The 22,885-nt window shown below is 38.0% G+C and overlaps 1 protein-coding gene across 2 annotated transcripts; it reads right to left on the reverse strand.

The window, feature by feature from the left end:
• Positions 1–333: 333 nt before the first annotated feature.
• Positions 334–21,853, reverse strand: LOC146448395 (proprotein convertase subtilisin/kexin type 6-like). 2 transcript variants are annotated; one of them, XM_085102615.1, is made up of 14 exons: positions 21,602–21,845; positions 16,510–16,614; positions 14,784–14,873; positions 11,863–12,000; positions 11,022–11,086; positions 9,186–9,274; positions 7,706–7,884; positions 6,831–7,046; positions 6,613–6,713; positions 5,972–6,211; positions 5,082–5,374; positions 2,559–2,687; positions 1,478–1,612; positions 334–1,107 (listed from the first exon to the last, which is right to left on the reverse strand). In XM_085102615.1, the coding sequence occupies exons 1-14, from the start codon at positions 21,761–21,763 to the stop codon at positions 857–859; spliced, it is 2,193 nt and encodes a 730-aa protein (XP_084958741.1). In that variant the 5' UTR covers positions 21,764–21,845; the 3' UTR covers positions 334–856. The 2 variants fall into 2 exon arrangements, with proteins under 2 accessions (XP_084958741.1, XP_084958742.1); XM_085102616.1 differs by having other exon boundaries at positions 967–1,107; positions 1,478–1,530; positions 21,602–21,853.
• Between the last annotated feature and the right edge of the window lie 1,032 nt (positions 21,854–22,885).

Here is a 22,885-nt window from a genome sequence, read left to right on the forward strand (position 1 = left end):
ATGGATGGATCGTTCTTTACTGTCGTAAAGTAAGAGAAAATTCAGAAGTGGAATGAAGGTCTTGACAGTTCTCCACAAAGGCAAGTGTTCGTGTAATTTCAATGCAGAAAGTTAATTTGCTGGTCAGTTTTACGCTTCTGTTAGAATTGTTCTTTTCGGTACACGCCTTTACGGCTTTTAAAACAGATCTTAAACCTTAAACTATTCTTCTAAACTCCGTTTCTCGGGTGAAATTTCTATATTCTGCCCATATTTTCGAAATTCAATGACCATTAAGCCACTTCGTCCTCCACAAAGTGGAGGCACAATATCAAGTTCTACTGATCAGAACAGTATAAATACAATGAATTTTATTCAATCTTGACTAATAAATTACAGAATTCACGGTTTTGGGACAGGCATCCTTCTGTCAAATAAATTTAACACTGACCAAGAAATGGCTCATAAAAAATGTTAAATAGATAAAATGTATCTACGAAATTATTTATTACTTCATAAATTGTATACGTTAGTCAATACTTAATAAAGTTCTCCTTGTAAAATCAGTACCGAACATATTATACTTAGTTTAGTATCCAAAAATACATTTCTTAAGTTATAAGCGTTCCTCAAAATGAAAGTTACCAAATCTAAAAAGCATCAATAAAGGGATAATTTCTCAGATTCTCTTAACCTTTTCTACAACAAATCCACTAAAGCTAGAATCGAGAAATAAGGACCTCATCATTTGCAAAAAAGTAAACAAACAAAAAAGCCGGTCTCATACATAATTTTTTTTCGTGTCTACAGTAGGTGCCGCATCGTTAGTTTATACGTTTTGCATGTCCTGTTTCAGAACTAAGCCATAACTCAACCTCTACAGTATTCCGCTGTATCCGCTGTTATCCACACCAACAGGTACAAGCATGGTGTAGTTGAGTTTTTCGTCGTTTTCCTCTTGCTCTTTTTCTTTCTGCTCCTGCTCTCTTCTTTCGCCTGCTGTTTTTACTTCTTTCAGACGTTTTCTATGACAACGACACCAGCACCACAAACAGATTGACCCCACCACAACAACAGACAGCGTTACGCCAGTTATGAGCAAGGAATTCTTCAAGGAGGTTGAAGAACCTACAAAAACAAAAATGAAATGTAATAGAGTTAAACAAATAAACAATATAGAACAATTTGTTTCTTTTGTGCTTATGTAAATAACTTAGCGCGGATGGAGCTAATCAGAAAAGGTGGAATTGAGCGCAAAACAAACATGTCTGTTTACACTCATGTGCAAAATCTGCATTAAAAATGCTTATTAAAATGTTTCAAGTGAAACTGAAAACGCGTACCTCCACTGGCCAACAAATAAACATGACGCACAAGCACAATTTCTTGTTATGCCCCTGATAAAGGGCTAATACTTTTGTATCTCTTTATAGTGACTGATTTACCTTATTAACTTAGCTGTAAAAAGCTAGCATTCGTAAGAAACAAATAAGCCTACCGAGTCTCGTCGATGAAGTCTTCTTAGTTATAGTGAGCGTCCTCTTTGGCTGACTTGGCGGGCGTTTGGGGGTTGTAAAAACAAAGGAAGTATTAGACGTTCCATAAGAAATCAACGAACTGCTGTAGACTGTACCTGGAACACAAAGGCGAACAACAAAAGGTGTATACAGTCGAACCTCCCGTAAGTGACCACCCATAATGTTAAGGACGTGTGGTCTCTTACTCGAGGTGGTCGTTCACCAGAGGTCAGACCACAAGGGGTCTAAATTTCGGGTAATTTACATATGGTAATTGCGGAGGCCTAGCCCTTTTGCCAGTGCTTATCGAAACCCAAAGTAATAACTTTTCTTTAGACTGCCTGATTTAGAAGCAAACAGTAAACGGCATTTTTGCAAAGTTGCATTGCAAGCTTACAACATCTACAACTTTCGCCTTTGTTTGTTTGTTACATAATCCAATTGACGTTCTTTATCGCCACTATGTTTCTGTTAAGTAATACAAGGTTGAGAGAGGGTCATAACTTGTCATGCTTGTACATGCTATTTACAAGATAACTGAGAGACTTTCTTTCTTACAAGGGATTCAACCTGATTAAAGTTTATTTCAGTGTACACTATAGTGCATGTGTATGTTATCAATTGGTTCAAAACTATTTCGGGAAACACTTCCGGTAGCTCCGGCTGGAGATTTTGGTACGGCGTCCGCTGTAATTCTGTGAGCCAATATAATACAGCGACACATTTTCAATTTCGGCCCGTGAGAGAAACAGCAAATTGTTTGTCAAGCGGTCGCCTACGGGCGGTTAAAAACAATTGAAAATTTTCAACAATCATCTCTAAAAGTGGTCGCTTACGAGAGGTGGTCGCTAACGAGGAGAGGTTCCATCTGTAGTGATTTGACTTAAAAAATTTGGGTATTTTGGAAAAGTGGTCGCTAACGAGAGGTGGTCGCCTACGAGAGGTAGTCACAAAGGGAGGTTCGACTGTATTTAGTTAGGGTAGTTTACAATCAAAAATCAACTCTTACCTCGTTCGTTTCATAAAAATGCTTCAAGTAAAAGAGAAAGAAAGGCAGCCTACCTGGTTTCGTCGTTGTAGGCTTCTTACTTGGAGTGGACGTTTCTGTTGGCTGGATTTTTGACGGGGTTGGAGAAACATAAGAGATATTTGCCGTTCCATACAAAATCAAGGACCAGCCGTAAAGCGTACCTAGAACACAAAAAGACACCTTGCCATGTGAACACAAGGAGAAACAAAAAGATAAAAAACATGCCACCAGGCTATAGTACATAAAACCAACAGTGCTGCATCGGCGGACAAGTGAAATAGTTGGTCGATCATCAACATAAATGAGAGTGGAATGTATGAAGAATCGTATTGATTTTGTGAATGTCGAATGGGAGACTTCAAAGGTAATAGACAATCACAGTAATCTTTATGCAAAACTAAAGCAGTGGCGAAAAGAAAGGTTGAAAACATTTCAGGCTTGAACTTGACTCGAAACCGTGTCGCCTGCAATACAAGTGTTGCTCATTTTCCAGTTCTCAGTTCGCAGATGGATTGAAATATCGCAAAGGTCACGGGTTCGAATCCCATTCAAACTTCAATGATTACAATGCAGTTACACCAACACGCTCAGTCGCAGTTTGTGGTAACACTTCACCAAGACACCATATAAATCACGCTATAACCCGGCTGTAAAGGACGTACTCTCCCTCACCCCACTAACGTTCTCAACTTTCCTTTCACTCCGCTTCTTAAAAAGGGGAGAGGGAGAAAGAAAGGTGACCCTTGCAACATTTTTGACTGCATGAGTGCATAGTTCAAGTCCTACTTCACAGAAAAGCAATTCAAATAGCCGAAGCACATAGAGTTACTGCACTTAATTTGCTTCATGGTTTATATGAGGGCGAACAAAAACGACACGACAACGTTGCAAGTTCAAAATGCAGGGAAATTTCACTTGTCCATCGAAAGGTATCCACCTTTCACCCTTCCGGGCTAGCCTGTTTACAAACTGAGAAACATCTATTTGTATTCTTGTGCGAAGAAAGGAAACTGAGAGTGTAGTGGCTTGCCCCTCAACACAATTACAGTGACTCCATTACTGAAACTCGAACTCGCACCAATCAATCTGGGCTCCAGAGACCAAATTCGTGAAGACCTCCCAAATTAAGGAGGCTCGCGGCAGTTTTTCTGGACTTAGGGTGGGAGTTTTGAAATTGCAATCTCGCATTCAAGATTAACTTCGATCTCCTTCATACTGTGTCATTTCAACATATGATCAAAGTTAATTTTCTCATCGGTTTCCAAGAAACAGCTATTACCATAGCAACGGAAGAGCATAGCCTCTCATTTTAAACATTGTCGATTATCTCGAAATCTAGTCAGACACTGTATGACGAAACTTTAAGGATTGAAACTACTCAATCTTGTGGGCGAAAATTAAAAAAAATCTGTAAGAGCGTTTTCAAGTAAATAACTGATGAATCAATTTTTACGGGGTGATTTTGTTTATTCCCCCATAATAATTTTTCCCCGATATCTCTTGCAAAATAAAACTTGACACTTTGTCTTTTCTGTAAAAGGGTCTTTCCTCTTAGCAAAACATTCTAAATTTATATTGACCTTCATGGGTGTCTCCGATTTTAAGATATTTATATTTTTAAAACAGTTACAATAAAGCGCACATGAAAAAAAAGGTCCTATTTTCCATAAATCGAGATATCTTTAAAATGCCTCCACGTATTTTTCTGTTAAGTGAAAAGCGGTTAAAGTAAGAATTCTTTTCGATATCCAAGCAAGTTTTAGGCTCAGGAACCGAAATTGGTGTTAGATAAGAAGGCTGAATCTTGGTTAAGTTTTGAGTCGTTATTCGCTTTCTCCGAACAAGAATTTTATTTTGTTTGTCTCAGTATATTTCACTGCTATTCACGTGCTTTGAATATTTATCATAACGTGAAGTCGTGCAAAAGATAAAATTTATAATGGAAGACTTGAGAAGTAGGAGCATACATTTATGTAAATTTTATCTTTTGCACGACTTCACGTAATCATAAATATTCACAGCTAGATTTCGAGACAATCGACAATGTTTAAAATGAGAGGCTATGCGCTTCCGTTGCTATGGTAATAACTGTTGCTTGGTAACCGATGAGAAAATTAACTTTGATCATATGTTGAAGTGATGATGTAGTATGAAGGAGATCGAAGTTTATCTTGTATGCGAGATTGTAATTTCAAAACTTCCACCCTAAGTCCAGAAAAACTGCCGCGAACCTCCTTAAGACATGTCTAAAAAATTATTTCTTGACAATAGTCAATTGTTAGGCAAGCAATAGGGCTTCGTGAATCTGGCCCCAGGGCAAGCGTGTATATTGATGATTTACCGAACGAGTGAAATACAATTCAGGGCCCAGTTGCTCGAAGCATGGTTAGCGCTAACCCGGGTTAAATACCATAACAACCTATAGGTTTTAATGCCTCTTAACCAATGGTTAGCGCTAACCATGCTTCGAGCAACTCAGCCCACAGGAATATCTTTTGCTTCCCCAAAGAGAGCCAGAGGAAAAACTATGGTGATAATGATATGTCGGCCTTTACCTGTACTTGGGTATCTTGTATCCAGATCAGCAATACTAAGCTCCCATTGTCCTATGGGACTTTCTCCCCAATGAAACAAAGTTGTCATGACCCAGTCTGTCAGATTTTTTATTCTCAGAAGATTGTCAAAATTACGCTTTCGGGTCATTGGAGAAGTTGTGCCACTAGGCGCCGTCAACTGTAGCGACAAGTCTCCGCGGCGAGAGAAATCAAGATTTACTTTAATTTGAACGTGTTCAAGACGATTTATCAGGCAATTCCTAAATGTTATTGAGGCTGTACCTGGGATTGGCCTGAAATTGAAAAGCAGTCATTTGTAATCCTGACGACAACCTGTCTATCCTTCGCAAGAGGCGAGAAAAAAATATACAGAGAAAGAAAACCAAAGGGATTATGATAAACAAGGCCATGAACATTGGAGAAAAACACAGCACCGACGGAACAAATTCTATTTATATTCCTTCTAATGGTAAAAATACGTCGGCTTGTAGTATGGCTTCGTCATTTAGTTATAAGAGGTGAAAAACGCAAGGGAAGTCAATGGGACGGGCATAGTCAAATTTCCATTCAGTACTATCAAGTTGCCACCATATGCATGACATAGGGTCTTACCATTAACGAACGTGCATTCTCGTTGGCAGCACAGAAGACCATCAAACCTTCGGTTTATTTTCTATGCATCAATGCGAATAGGTGTTAAAGAAAGAGCGAGACACTGAGGTCTGAGATATGTAACCGACACGAAAATTAGAAAAGCAAAATTAAAAAAAAATAATGGGCATTAATAGAAAAGGGGCGTCTCGGCTTAATTATTAGATTTTCTCAAAAGCTTAAATAATCCTTGGATCAAATAGTGCACTAACAACAACACAATACGGTGACGCAGTTACTTGTTGATATCGTCGCCTTTAATCTCGCATCTCAACTGAGGAGGCACTCTTGTCCAGTTCTGTGCCAGACGCACCATCTTGCCAGCATCCATGAGCCCAAAGCCATAATACTTGCTGACGTATAAACCAGCTTTGTTTTGCATCCAGTGTCCTCGTTTAAGTGGGATTCCTGCGATTCCTGGAGCTCGTCTTGCGCTGTAAACTATGATATGTTGTACGTCACGCCATGTTAAGTAGGGGCTGAAAAAGAAGAGGTACGTTGCTGAGCACGTGACGTGATAGTTGATAAAGTTTTCCAGTTTAGACCGCCTCTAAGTTACATAGTAATTCTCCTGCGCTTCTGTAAAAACCAACAATAATTACTTGTCTGTTTAGGTAATAGAGACGGACGATTAAACTAAGGTCCTTGGCCTCCTTCAGACTTAAACTAAATTTTTTTAGATAGTGAGAAGATAACAGTTCCCCGTCTCTAGCCTTGGCGAAAGTGGAAAGGTGCAAAATGAATTCTAAACTCTCTGTTGTGAAGCAAACAGCGGGTCATAAATACACTCGCACGGGCGAGGGGTAAATTACGCGTAATCGGTCTGTTCGGCCAGCCATCCTCGCCTTTTCAAGTAGTTAAACAAAACAGGCAGCCTTACTTAGCTTGCAAGGTCAAAGCGATTAGACCTGATGCCATGGCAGTAGCTGCTGACGTTGCTCCAAAATCATCGATACATCCTGCCTTATTATCAGCAGTTACCTGTATATCAAGGAACAATCGTTACCAAAAACGACACTCCCAAAAAACAAACAAAAGCCAACAAAATTAAATATTAACTGCAAGCGCACAAGCGTTTTCACTTTTGTTTATACTTACGACTTTTCCAATCCGATTTAATGAATCCCTACTGTACGCCGTGGCCAAGATGCCAGGGCATTCCTCTGCGTAGCTCGGTTTGGAACCATCAGAGTTCACACCATTAATAGCAATAGTGTAAATACTGCTAACATAACCGTTATACGAACAACTGTCTCCTGTGAAGCCACCATTTCCAGCTGCAAAGGTGTAGATAGCACCCAGGCCACCGCGACCCTGTAAATTAAAAACAACAGGCAAAACAAGATAGCCTCTCAAAAGGGAAAAATTCCTTTGCTTTTCCAAGAGTTACAGTCCATATTTTGTCGAGTGAATTCTTTAGAACTCGACCTCTTCACGTCATGCTTTACTTGAACCCAGCGTTTATTCAGGGATCAGCACGTTACTCAAGAAAATAAGCGGGAAACGTATGGACAAAGGGTACATGGTTTAGGCGGGCAGGTAAGAATCTTCCTTGTAGTAATATATCCTCGAGTTAACAAGAAAAAGGAATAAAGCGCTACGAATTTGAAACTGAAAGACCACCCCCGCCCCCCATGTAAAAAAAAAACAACAACAACAAAACCAAGAGACGAACGCCTTTGCCACGTATGAACCGTTCGTTAGACCTTGATGAAGACAAGCATCACGTTTATCAATTGCATGTCAAGTCCTTCATATATCTGTACCCCAAGTAACGACCAAAAATAGTTTGCAGATCTACTCCAATCAAATATTTACATCCAACCATAAATGTAAACCTCCGATTAGTATGAATTCAAATTTAACAATTTAGTCTTAAAGCCTCCAAATACATTTAGGATCGTTTTGAGTTAAGAATCCACACATTGAATACATGTACACCCATATACAGTAAACACTACTTCATACGAAACCTTTTCTATGCCATGTCTTATCGCTTCACTCGTCAGTCGTCCGGGACCCTCAATTTCCAAGCCCATGTCCCCAGGCCCCCAGCTGTTGGAATAGATGTCAACACTTTCTATTTCATGGATTAAGGCCTTCGACTCCGTTACATCAGTAGACATGCCCTCATCATCAAAAATGCGAATACCTGGGGCAAGAGGAGATATAAAATAGCCAGATGACAAGCAGATTTGTCCAAACTAAACAGGGGTCTGGAAACAGTTATTAGGATTAACTGCTTTCAACATCAAGGTTGCAACCTTAACTACAGATTTAGACGAGAAGAAAAGGTAGAGACAAAGTATCACATTTAGGTCACAGGTAACCTACATAGCTAGCTCTTTACTGTGGTTTCCGCGGAATAAAGTGACTAAGAGTATTGCAACTGGGATGAAAGTCCTGGCGTATTCAAAATAAATCGGACCAGGCAAATCGGACGGAATGATTTCGTTTCAGTCGCTCCGATTTATTTTAATCTTTGCACCTATAAGAAAAATTTACTCTCCAAAGCGTTCGAGTTCTTTGTACTCCTTTGTGTAAAATTCTCGGCGAAAGAAAGTCAAGGGTTTGGTTCGTTTTTCTGCATTCGTTCCTTTGAGCGACGCGGCGGAACAGTCGAACAGTTACAGTCGGCAGAAGATTTTTATTCTATTGTTGTATAAGATAAACAGTAATCTTAAAGGGTCGTTTCGATTATTATTGAAGTTGACATGGAAAGAAATTTACAGTGCTGGACTCAATGTTAGCTCAGTTAATATCGCTTTCAAAATTATAGCGCGCTGCGCCGATCCAGTCTATATTATTACCATGAAATTATTGCTACCTTTCATGATATAGCAATGATGCTACGAATGAATCTGCAGCTTACTAAGCAAATGAAGATTTTAATTTATTTGCCTGTGCTAATAGTAAAAAACGAAGGAACGCCGCCTAGAAAACTATACAGTATATTACGTCTCTTCGCAACGTTGTTTACGTGAATCGGGAGAATAAAATCGAATAAAGCTAAAAAAAACTTACGTGTTAAGGTTAGACATCCGTAAAAATCAGAAACATTGCTTCAACAGATGCATGCATGGAGAAAACAAATTCTCCCGCTTCTTTGTTTCACAATAAAAGCCATGCGAAGAGTCAACGACGAGATGTTACTTTGACTGAGGCGACAGACGATTTTCCGATTTTCCTTTCCACACGAAGACTGTTCTTGAAAATATCCACATAAATAAAGCGAAATGATATCATGCAAAGCTAATGACACGAAAAATAGTGATATTCCAGGAAATGAGCTCGATGAATGTGGATTTTTTCGCTATTTAGTGCTCGCTGGTTATTTTCTGAATTTTCGACTGTGCGAAATTCAGCTCGGTGCGCCATGCCTTATGGGTGAAAGTGGGCCTTTACCTGATAATACAAAATTTGTAAATTGATATGAAACAAGTAAACAATTACCTGCAATTTTCGCATTGTATGCCAATCCCACACCGCACCTACTATTATTGGCAACACCAGCTATGACACCAGCACAACTATTGCCGTGGCTGGAAAGAGACAAAAAATACTGAGGAAACATCCATGCTTATTAAAACCTTTAAAAAGGTATCAATTCAAATAAGTTTCAACAGAACAGTATGCTAATAACGTTTCTAGAATTCAGAACTCTCTAAACCTATTAAAAAAACAGACCATGTGTATAGAAAATCGTAGGAATGCGATTATATATTATGAGTACGAGTTTTGAAAGTTCTCACATACGGTTGTGAAATTTGAGAACTGTCGAACCATCACAAATGGAACAACAAAATGCAAAAAAAAAGAATTATTTTGCTGTGACCCTCACGCCAAGCCCTCCCAAATCCCCTTCAATTCTTTTCTCACCAATCAATTACAATCCTTACACAGGCAAACCAAACTTGAAAAGTTTTTAAATTTAAGCTTAAACTTTATAGCTAATAAGTTGGTTGGTTTTCTTTGTTCTTTTTAGGGAAATACTGTCATAACCCCAAGATTAAGCCATTAGATGGCAATGAATACAATTTTCCGTTCATTTCCTTCTCTTTAACTTTCCATTCACGTTAACATAGAGGCCATGTGGAATGACGTATTTGCAATTCATGACGTGGAATGTTAAAAACTTGAATGTTAAATACTTGTTTATTTAGTTATTCAACTATTTATTTTAAGACACAAACAAATTACAAAGATTTATTTAAATATATATTACATATTTCCTTTCTCCAGGTCATGTAATTTAAACAATAAAAAGTTTCTCACAGTCAGCCTTAAGAGCTCTCATACTGACTTGGGGACTTTGTCGACCCCCCAGCTTAGGGTTGACGTTAACTTCAGTTTATTTTCATTCGCTCATTATTGTCAGAAATTCTTCTCTTTTTTTATTTGCAGGGCCCCTGTCGACACCAGCAAAGTGCTGAAAGGACCACGTTGCTACAATATAGATGACTTGGCTTGAGTTGATCAACACATTTTGTTTTGGCCCGAGAAAGCAAACTGACAGTCAGCTATTTTGTTTTTATATTCCATGCGCTCTTGTCTAAAACTCGTACTAGCGAATCAGAAACTGAATATTCTGTTGAGTATACACTCGATTGAAGAATGGTTGTCCGATAAAAGGTGTAAACCATGTAATATAAGAGCAAACAGCTTTTTGGGAAACGTTTGACATATGCTGCCCTGATAGAACAAAGAAAAGCGTACGGATTTTAAGGCTTAAACTTTACATACTTCTTGCAGTGAAGCTAAAAACACGAAATATGCCATGTTAATTACATCAACCCATAATTCCATCAGGTCGCATTGTTCCACTTTGCACGGAACACCGTTATTTCAATCGAGTGTATACGATCGTAATACAACAAAGTGCACACTAAGTTAATTAAGAATTAAATTAATGCTCATTTAACCAGCCTCCTAGCCTGTCCAGTAATGTTTAAATTTACTGCCTCATTCCTAAAATTGGTCCTAGCAATGATGATGATGATGATGATGATGATGATGACAACAACAACAACAACACCAATCATCACCATGATCACCATCATTCATAATCATCAACAAGCTTGTTGAAAGTGTGTTGAATCAAATTTAAATTGGCTTAAACTTCCATTCAACATCGCTTCAACATTTCTATTGTTCTTGAAAATGTTGAATGACATTGAAATCGTTTGAACACTTCTTTCATCCAACATTTACCCAACATCCTTTCAACTTTTGTTGTTGGAACAATATTGAAACCGTTCAAACGGGCCTTTAGACTACGTGGCCACTCACCCTGGCACTGGTTTCCCAAAAGAAACGTTCGTTCCATCTACATAATCATAGCTAGCTCTAAAATTCTGAAAAAGAAGTACAGGTAAATTAAAAAAATGTGACTAAATACTTAGATTTTGACAACAATACCACAAAATTATCATTCCAAATAGAAATGGGCTTGGCTTAAAAATCAAGTTAAAGTAAAAGGTACTTGAATGAGGTTAGAAGTAGTTGACAAGAAGTAAACTGCACCTTGTCTGTTTGCATGCAGCAAAAAAGAAAGCAGATGGGGCTTGGGGATGAGCGCGAGTGCAAAAAGAGGCAGTGAAGTTAGCACCTGCTAAAACTTCTGTGAAACATCTGGTGATCGCAAATAATCAAATCACAATATTTTCCCGAGTTTACGAGCACGTTTGTGTTAACAAGAATATAATGTTACACGCATCGTTACTAGGAATAGGAAAATCTGTAAGATCATTGTATAGTGAATTCTACGGACAAAAAGAACGAAGTTCAAGTAAAATAATTTCCCCCTTAAACAGATAATAACTGCAACAAGTTGTTCAATTCAATGAAAAATCAAAAGTTCAATACCCACACCATCAGTTCAGTGACAGCAGACCTCTATTGTAATAATAACTATAGCAGAGTGTTATCATTTCATTTGAACAGGTAGGAGGAGAGGGGAGAAGGTTTTGCGGGATCAACGAAAAATCGAGAGTTGAAATAAGCACACAAACCATGCAAACCAGCTTTCTTTTATGTTAGGAAGTGAATACCAAGCCCGCACATTACTGAATCACTTAGAAATTTTAACACTAGTACTGTAAAAGAGATATACATGTAAGATGACAATTACATAGTTTGCACGTAGTTCAGGATGGCTGCCATCAACTCCATCATCAACTACTGCCACCAGAATTCCTTTCCCTGTGTAGCCAGCTTCCCACACAGAAGCTATATTATATGTTGGTTTGCTAGATCCAACAGGTCTTTCCTAAGGAATAACAAAACAAAAACTCAGAAATGCCTTATGAAGTAATAGTGAAACTAATGTTAATAACAGTTTAGTATAATTACTCAGGTGATTATAGATATTCTATCGATCTCATTGGTCGAGGATTGCGTCATATCCTGCTATAATCACCTCGCGGGAGTTGATTATTGTGAGAGTATTAATTTGTAAGATGGCCGTTTCGCGGTTTGTTGATGCTTCCGAGGAAACGAAAGATATCATGGAAGAAAATACAATTCCGAAAGGCACTTAACATGCATCTAAGTCCCGGCTGACACTTTTCGAAGGCAAGACATAAAAGTAGTCTTTAATTTTATGTGCACCGATATATTTATACGTGTTAGTGGGGCCTAGAAAGGAAAGTTTTTGTCCTATGCGTAAAAATATCTTTTAAATTGCAGCCACGTCGTTTTCAAATTTCTGAAGCGGTAGATCGAATATCTCGGCTAAGAAGTATTCGACAGTTTAAACGGTGGAAATTGTAGAGTTCACGGAGAAGAAATTACGCTTTGTGGGACAGATTGCGAACCCGGTAGGTCATCGATAATAAGCTTAATTATTCGAGTCCCGGCCACGACCGAGATAAAATTTCTCTATTCTATCGAACATGAAATCGATGTTTAGACCTCGTACGTTTTGGTTTTGGTGAGATAAAGCCGACGGTGTTGAAAAGATCGAATAGAACGAAATTGTGGTTCATTAGTTAGCAGGGATTTCAGGCCAAATAGAAGTAGAAGATACGATGGAGAAACGTCTGAGGGTGTATGTGTATGTTGTTTTTGACGTGCAAAGTCGTTTGGCTGTAAATATCATTGCGCCATGGACACTTGATGGTTTGACACTATAAAGGAATGATTCATAGAAAACGTGAACCAAGTCTGTATCTGTGTGGCTCGTTCATCACGTTAATGTTATCATAACGCAATGACGTCGAGTAACGTAATAGAAGTGCTGTAGAACAATTAATCACGCTATCTTTCGGACTATTCAATTTCCTTAATCGCACCGGGAAAAATGTTTAGAAAATCTGCGATGCGTACTATGGAGCAAAATAGGCCGCTTATTAAGCCTTTATGGCTTTCTTGTATTTATAAATATAGGGAATACATTTGTTACTGAAGAAGAATACCTCGTGCTTAATTCACACGATTAGTTTTATAATCCTTACATTATCACCTTCGATCTAGAGACAGGAACCGATATAGATATCCATCGCTTTCACCGACACTGAGGGGAATAATTGTTTTAGTATATACCACACAAGCTGAATAACTAGTGGACCAAAAAATTATTTTATTTCTGACAATGTACCCACAAATGGTATGGAATTTTAAAACGTTGCGCGCCACGCGGTAGGCGATTTCTTATTGTAGAAAGTCCCGTCTTGCTTTCTCGCAAACAAATAAAACTTTTGGAGACAATATTATTCTTTACTTCCTACAGTGTCATTTCTTCGATTTTTCTGGAAATTCGCCTTGTTGTTGAAACCATGCTGAAAAATATAAGACGTTTCATTGTTTTCATAGTAATTTTAGTGCTCGGCAGTTTTCGTAAACAAGGGATTGTATTTTTATTGTTCGCCTTAGAATATGAGGTTGGAAAAATTAAATAACTTACCATTTAATGCTGTCAAACCAAACTTCGCTGCCATTTATGTATTTTTTTAACAGCCGCCTTGTTTATCGAAATAGTTTCCTTAAGTAACCGTGGCGAAATGGGAAGTCATCTTGTTTCTCTTCGGCTGCTCGGAGTTGAATAGTACTTGGCCAGTCACCTTCGAGCTAGCCAATCAGCGCGCGCGAAAAGTACTATTCACTTGTGTGGTATACACTAATGAAAAATATTCTGTACAAATGGTTTCTGTCTCCAAATCAAAGGTGAAAAGGTAAGGATTAAAGCTCGGGAATTTAATCATCCGTATGAAGCACAAGGTATTCTACTTAACAAATGTCGTTTTCTCCTGTATTTCATTCGTACTGCAAATAATGCAATACTATCTGGTGGTTACTTATTGCCTCACTATATCTCTGTATCTATCGATTTTAGGGAGTTAGCGATGCTTGAGGTTATCACGGCTAAAAGATCGTAGGCTTGCGCACCACGCGGTCAAATATGGCCCGAGTTTAAGCTGGTAACAGCTTAATTTATAGAACAATGGCTAATGTACTTGTTCATTCGAATGTCAATGATTGTTCCAGATTATCACACGACTGCCTTGTTCTGCTCAAAAACTTCACAGAATTCAGACCATCGTTGTATCAATTCGAGAGAGATCACTGGGGTTATAATTGCAGCTAGAAACTTGAGATACACGTTCCATGTATCTCCAAGCGAGTTGTGTTAACTTTGCCCTCTTCAGGGGTCTATTGCGTTCTGTTCTGTTCTACGATTTATGTACCATATACTTTGGTTTTTCTGCCTTCCATTCATGGCTAATTAGTTCATGCACTTGTATTCTCATTTTGGTCAGAAGTCGAACACAAAAATTCTCAGTCCAAGATATCTTATAGCATGGAACTCAAACTCGATTTATTAGAGATATATTTTGGCAATTTGTTCAATTTGTTAGACAATTAGCGATATCCGAGTGTTACAATTTAGGTTGCTTAATTAATGATGATGAGTCAGTCTTTCCTAATTACAATGACATGTCTTTAAAAAATCCTCTTATTGGGTAAAATAGATGCAGACAGCGTTTAACATTGACATAACCCGGGAAAAGAGCTAAAGATATTTAGAAAAGGATGTTACAGAGAATGACTTACAATGTACCACTGGTCTTTAAGCATAGGGTCTTCAAAATGGGTGGACAGGAGTTTATACTTTCTCTCCTTCTGATGCATGAACCATTTAATCTGAAAGTAAACATAAAAAAAATAATTTAAGAATAAATTCATATAAGACTCAAGAATACGAGGACGGTTTGGGTGGCATATGGTGGCCTAGAAAGTTAAGTTGAAGCGCAATGGACTTCTTATGGCTGAGTGGTCCAAGTTTAGTGCTTATTTTAGATTCACTATCTTGTATCCTTGGGCAAGACCCTGTCTTTGGTGCTTTTCAATCAATAAATCAATCGTTTATCTGTCTAGTCGTCTGTCTGACGGTCTGTCCGTCAGTCACCCAATCAACCAACCAACCACCCGGATCGATCGGTCAATCAACCAGTCAATCAATCAATCAATCAATCAATCAATCAATCAATCAATCAATCAATCAATCAATCAATCAAACAATCATCAATCATACCGTGCAGTTTCTTAATTATTGATACCTAGAAGCATTTGACACCTACATGTAGAAAGTCCATAATTTAACTTACGTGGTCTTTACCTTCATCAAAGGGGATGTAGTTATATTACAAGTAAAATTTATCTAGAGTCATGTTTACCCAATATTCAAAGTGGGTTCTAAAAGACATATTAATAAATGTAAGTAATATATAATTGCTTTCGACGTAGGAGAACGCAATTCCTAATGGCCAGGACGATTCCGAAAATCAGGCAAAACAAGCACTGGTATCGAACGCACATTAGCAGACTTCCTGCCAAATACTATAATTATTTTTTCCTTAAAAAATTAACAGGAGATCTGCTCATAAAAATCCGTTCAATGTCTCCTGTTCAAAGCATTATAAGAATAAAAGCAAACTCATATGTGAGGTTTGGATGTCTACCCTTGCTATTGGCATCGACGATTTCCTCCCATTCGGACTCCTTCATGGCTAGAATAGATGTAATTTTTTCATTGTGGTAGCCTGGAAACGAGCAACGAAAGTTGAAAACGAGAGCCTCTCTTGATTTGCTTTATTTGTGATTAGATTATGATATTACCGTCCACCGCCTTGTGCTCGCCTGATTTCGTTCTGTTGTTTCGTAATTTTGATGGCTTTCCATTACGAAAGACCAGCCATAAGTTCTAAGAACTCATTTCTTACGGCACCCCTTTGAAATGATCAGCTCTTTTCAGCAAAAAAATACTATAAACCGCGTAAATATTCCTTAACTCTAATAAATGCAGAAAACGTGATCTAATCAGCAAACCACTCTATCAGAACAAATAACCAGTGGCTAATGCTTCGGTTTGCTGGTTTTATTGTCTCGAGAAAAGAGTTTAACTTGGGTTTTTGCGCATGTTATTTCTTAAAAACGAAGCGGAAACCAGCGAAATAAAATACAGAGCAGTGTTTCTTGACTAAAAATAAAGTTTACATGCCAAATTTTAGTTGCTTTTGAGCACACCAAAAAAATGACCAAAAATCCAGGAGGACGTTCTTGCCCAAAGCCCTTCAATTTATCTTTTGTCCATCAAATATGGCTAGTGAAAGCACAAAAACCTGCGAGAATAGCTAAAACTGAATTTTTACCAGTCTGTGGCAAGTTAGCTACTGTAAGTTTAAAGAAGCCCTGTTTAGAATCAGTAATTGCATTTTAGTTAACAATTTACTGACTTTCACTTACAAGAATTATATATATGTGATGTAACTAGTCTCACCTTTGGCTCCAAATTCAGCCTTCTGTCAATTTCAGACGATACTTGAGTCTTTTCTGAACTTTTCTTCATTTCAGGTCTTTTAAAGACATGATAGTCCTGGAAGAGCTGAGAATTCATTTTAAATTTAGTTTTTCAATGGTAACATATCAGCTGAGAGTTTCTTGGTAGACTGTCGATAAAATTAGTTGTCACCAACACTGAAGGTGGACAAACACCCCACAGTCAACTGACAAATGACCAACAGTTTCAGGTTAGGGTTAAATTTAGCGTTGGCTGACTGTTTTCCATAAGCCAGAAAAACTGTTGGAGACTTCGATCATCCAACATTATAGTGACACAGCTAATAAAATGTTATTTATGCTGTTAATACATTAATTATGCATTCTGTGTTCAGTAATCAATTTAGCAACTAGGTGCTTTTAAAGCACTCTTTTGGTCGTTTACTTTTAATTAATGATATAAAAGCATTTGCATCGACCTACATGTGCTGACCTAATGACTACTAATTATTTAATTGCAGCATTTAAAATTATTTGTACAGTAGTCATGCTTACCCTTGTTATTAATGTAAAGTTATTTTTATGCTGACTTTGAACTAATGATCTTGTTTGTTAGAGAGCAAAGGAATGGCTTTGCCCTTTATGCAAACGATTTAATGTTTCCTATAACCTCGAGAATAAATCGATGTTAACTTTACTGTCTCCAGTCTACCAGCTGAAAATTTTACAAAAGAAGGACACCCATGGGAAGTGGAGTCTTGATTCACCAGTTAGCCCTACAGGGTGGGGGAATTCATTGAAATTACTACTCTTTATTTGTTAATTCATCCGCTATGTCGCGGGTGTGGGGTGAGGGGGATGGGTGGCGGCAGCAGGGAAAACAACCAACTAGTGTATATATGAGTGGAGAAATAAATGAAGGTTAAACTTGTTTGTGACAAGTTCTATTTATTTGATTACTGCCATAACAGAACTCAAGCGAACATGTAAGCACGTTTTAACAGCAGTTTCACAGTTATTAAAATTCAGACATGAGTGAAAATCAACGCAAAATTGTCGACATTGACTTTGAATGCTTCTGCATTACGTTTCAAACGTTATAAGGTTAAGGTTTTAAGGTTTTTATTATTGTGCACTGTTTCGATGGCTCACAACAAAAGGAAATTACAATATATAAGAAAAGTAATATAAAGATAGCATTAAATTACATAAATGTGAAAGTAAAATGTGCGCAGTGACCAAAGGAGCTTGCAATTAACTGGCTTATAACGTGCAACTAAACAGCAAAAAAATTAAAGAATAATAAAAGTGCAATAATAGAAACATACTACAATTTTTACATAAAAAACAATAGGAATGATAAGTAATAGTGAGGGCAATACCTTTTAAATACCCAATATTCATTGGGCATTTAAAAGGTACAATTTGTACTGCTTGTAGAAGCTATTATATGAGAGCTTTTTTAATTTAGTCGGAATTTTTTCCCAAATTTTTGACCCAGCAAATGCTAAAGTGGCAGCTCCGTAGTTATTCATTATCCTCGGCCGATGAAAATTAAGGTTTGATACAAATCTGGTGTTATAGCTATGAACTTCAGAGGCAAGAGTTATATTTTAGTTGTATATGCACAACCACTAACTTGAATATCTACCGCCTCAATGCTAAGCCAAGAAAACTATATTTTTGCAGATAACCTATTTGATATCTGAGCTTCTAGGAATGCAGACAAAATTTGGCATGAAATCTGCGACACAGAGGTTTACTGTTCGATATATAGCGTGTAAAAGAAATCGTTGTATAGACTTTGCACATTTTTTATTTTAGTGACCAGAGAGCCTTGTTGAAGGCCTCGAATAGGTCAAGATTGTGGTCAAAGTTGACAGAGATTACACGCAAAATAGAAGGAGAAAATACGATGGAGAAACATTTAAGGATGTTCAGAGCTCATTTGCGTATTATAGGGGGTGCCTGGAAGTTGTTTTGCTGTTTTTATAGAAACAATGATTAAGACTGAGTCAGGGAGACTGGACTAGGAGGGGGATACATGCCACGTCTCCGATTTGGATGAAACTTGGCCAGATGAACGTAACCACCCAAGAACTCTAATACATTGAATAGGCTGCCTTTGCAACTTTTCCCTTGGGAAATACACCACCCCCTTACACCACTTTTTTCTGTTCAAATCCCAAAAACTTCCCCTTAAATTAGTTTAATTTCAAAAATAAATGTGGCTCCTGTTTACAAAATATAGTGAATTTTATTGTTGTTGCATGCGAATAAAGACTGGACCTGTGTTACCTTACAGTACCACTTTCAAGTCATTTAGAGTGACAGGTGCCATGTCACGAAAGATTTGAGAAAGTAGTAAATTAGCTCAAATTCTGATCCAAATATCACCTAAGTTCAACATTCTTTTTCAAACTTATTTGTACCACAGTTCAGACCCGTCCTTATCCTTACACAATCGAGAATAAAATTTTTGGCATCTGTTATTTTTATCCCTTTGATGACCAACCATTGACCGGAGCTTCTCCAGACATTCAGCAAAGTGCAAAGTGGTAGTATAAACAACCCTATTTGCAGTAAAAATACACAACTAACAGGGTAATAAAACCAAGGCCCTTTGGTCTTAAACCCCAAAACAACTTTCCAAATTCAGAAAGCATATGACCCAACTTAAAGATATTTACCAAAATTCGGTGTCCGCTATTTTGCCTCGGAAAACGATAAGTTTCTCGTCATGCATGGGATTCGAATCCGCACTTAGGCCGAAAACCGGAAATGACGTAGAAAGAAGAACTCACCAAACCTTTTCCGGTTAGATTCTCCTGGATTTCTTCAGCAAGATTCTGTAAATGGCTTGATTTTAAAATTCCAAAATGAAAATGTATAGTCCGTGTTTTGTGGAAAATTCAATAATAACGTATCGATTTATAGTTACTTGATGCTTAATTCTAGTAACAACGGTGAAGGTCTACATAATTGGCATTTCTTTCGGGTTTTGTACGGATGCTTCGGACACACGCGATTCGATTTGTTTGCTAATCCCGCGACTTCTGCTCACTATTCTGAAGACTGTTCTCAATCAGAAATTCTCATAGCTGTGTCTGCGGAAAGATCAAAAAACGCCATTTCAACCTTGTTTTAATGAAGGACTATCAGAAAATAAGAGCATAGACCCGATGAAGGACAGCACGTCTAATTAATAAAGCCGCTCGTGCCAGATAGATCACAAAACAAGCTCCTTCATCAGAACTAAGGTTCACTGTATGTTTGAAAAATAATAATTAAAAAAAATTGTTATTGCAGTGCAGCCTGAAGAAAACTAGCATTAGCCGATAATGATACTGCTTACCTTTCAAACACGCGTAGTATCGCAGTTATTTCATTAACCTTGTTCAGTTCAGAACGCGACTGTCATCTGTATACCCGACGGGGCAAAGTGACCAACAATACCGTTTTCTAAATCAGCGTAACATCAAAGGTTACATGCCTTATTTTGCTTTAAAATGGAAAAAAATGAAATATTGCCAGTCACATTAACAACGCAATAATATGGCATGAAAGGTAACTCGTGTTACATTCCAAAAGGTTCATCACAACACAATGACTTCCGAATTTACTTATTTGGGTAGTCTTCGTAGTAGTATTGCTCTCTGTACAGGTACCGCTCCTGTTAAGTGTTCATCGCTATTATGAAAGTTGCTCACATCTCCAAGCTTTGTACGCTGTGTCTCTAACAAACAGGCCATTTCCCAGGAATAATTCACGTGGATTTTTTTTAAAAAGATAACTAAAGTAGATTTCAAATGACAACACGGTACCATGAAAAAGGAAACTTTAATGCTGCTCAAATCTTATTCAATCGCTAATGAAATCACATTGCGGATGTGAAATGCACCAAATTTGCGATAGAATGCATAACTGTTTGCTTACCAATCCGCTCTCAAACACCTCTTCGCACTCCATTTGTAGACTCCATAACCGAGTTCACTTCGCTGTTGCACGGCTAAACACAAACGACAGAGCACCCTCATAGCCCTGCTAACGTAGCTCCGTTGAGCAATTTCGATTGTACTATTTTGTTCAGAAGAAAAACAAGCAAAAGAACTGGGCTAATCCCCAGAATCCATATTGTCTTCGGTTCTTCTTTCTACGTCATCGATCACGTACGCTACTAAATGCGATTTTTACTTCCGGTCTTCAAAACGGGGAAAATTTCGCTTTTATACGGCAATTTTCGGCCTTTTCCTTTTTTCTTTTGTACTTTTTGTGCCGTTTACCCTTTATTATGGCCCAAATACTACCTTTTAAGCGAAAGCTGTTGGGGTCTAGAGTATCCCTCTACCATATACTAGTTACCAGTTATAAATTGCGATACTGGACTGCTTCAGATTTGAGTACACATGTGCGACCTTCAATTTTCAAACTACAGTACTTCACATTACATCCACAGAACACTCGTTTCTTCCTGTCTCGTGTCACTAGGCCAGCGACATGTCTGGTGTAAGCAAGTGATTATCTAAAGCACGCGAACTGGATTTCAGAAGTCTGTCGCGTACTAGATCTCGCTTTTGCAGTCATGCAAACTCGAAAGACTCCAAATGCTTCACGTGTGAAAGTAAATGAGCCTTGTTTAGTAAACACGATGGTTAGAATTTTGATGCAAGCATATTGTTCCGTCACGCATTCACATGTGAACGAAAACTGCCACTGATCGAGTTTCGAATACTCAGTTACACGGGATCCTTACACTCTTTACGGTCTTTATTTTCATGCTAAATTGATATTTTAACGTTTCTTGGAACCTCATTGGACTGGATAATTAAAAGTGTGAGCTCAGGACTCTATCTATCATGGTATAATTGACAAATAAAGAAGCCTCGACTGTGCTCTGGTCTGTTGTAAAGCACGCAGGAACCAGCTAGAGCACGAAAGAAGTGTAGGGGGGAACACGACACGTAGTCGAGTGTTTCTCCCTTCTTCTTGAGTGCTCAACCACCTTCACATCGCATATTGTTAGAGGCTGTAACGCTTTCAAAAAACACAACAACAACAGCAAATTATAACAAGGCAAAAGAGATTTGACTCACATGACTGTCGTATGAGAAACCATATTTAATGGCTAACTCCTCTGCTTCTCTCTGACTACCAAGAACCTTCACAGCCCAAACGTTAGTGTAAGTCTCTTTGGCATAACTTTCCCTTCCACAGAAGAACATAAGAAACAGCATAGAACACACAAACGCAGCCATGGCCACTTCTGTCTCACTGTACGACTTCCTGTTTGTTGCTTGTTTTTCTGCCTGCCGCTGAGTGACCTGGTTTTTAAGTCGGTAAGGCCCTGGTAACGAGGAAACTATTTATTTCCCTTATATCGATTCGTATCACCTCGGAATATTCTTTAGTTCTTGGAAATAAATGGCGATAAAATAAAATGGAAAATGGTCTTGGTGAAACTTAGTACAACGTTTTGTCTGCTTTTAAAAATAGCGATCCGAGAGACGTGACTTGAATTAATCTACTCCAGAGTCTTGTCAACAAGGATCTGTCATTTTCAAAACGTTTATTTACATTTCATATGGACAGCGCACGACCTGCTAGTGACACAGCATTTGTTCAAACTTAAATATTGTAGGCCGATGCAAAAATTAGAGTTATATTTTAATATTAAATCAAGACTGAATCGTTACCACTTTTTAACTTTCAAACACGCCTTTGTATTATACATGGAGCACCAACGGACTTTTTCGGCTGAATAGCTGTTTCAAAGACCGCAAATTTTAGTCTTAAACTAATTTTCTTTGGTTTAATTTTTGAGCAATGGAACACTTACTCCCTTTCTTTTTGGTACCGCAAATATGTCTTTTAAAGTACGATGTAAGACCAGCTAGCATTCCGTTAAACATCCCATTTCAATTAAACCACCGGCGGAGTTAAGACGGCGCCAGACAGTCACCTCATCCTAAATCAGACTTCCTGTTTTCAAGGTTTTTCACGCTATTTCCAATAATTTTCGGGATTCCTGTTCATGTCTGAGTTCTTTTTATTCAGTGTTTACATTACTGCAATTGTCTTTTATGATTGAGCTGGCCTGGTGTGGCTTTTGCTATTACACTGCTCAGGGTAATAACAGCGGCTTTATGTTACCGATACAGATCGGAAGTACATTCAGCAATGAAGGAAATACCTCAATCTCAGCGGTGTTCACAGATTACAGCAACTTGTATTAATAGCTCAGTTTCAGCAAGGAAGGAATTAGCCTGCTGAATGTCACTTTATAACAACGATGATTTTTTCAACAAAACAGTTTATAACTTATAAGGAAAATAATTAGTAGCTTCAGTTTTCCGGTGCCGAACATCTTCCGTGAGCGA

Source organism: Pavona decussata, unplaced genomic scaffold (assembly GCF_977016875.1).
Source record: "Pavona decussata unplaced genomic scaffold, jaPavDecu1.1 SCAFFOLD_944, whole genome shotgun sequence".
Taxonomy (NCBI): Eukaryota; Metazoa; Cnidaria; class Anthozoa; order Scleractinia; family Agariciidae; genus Pavona; species Pavona decussata.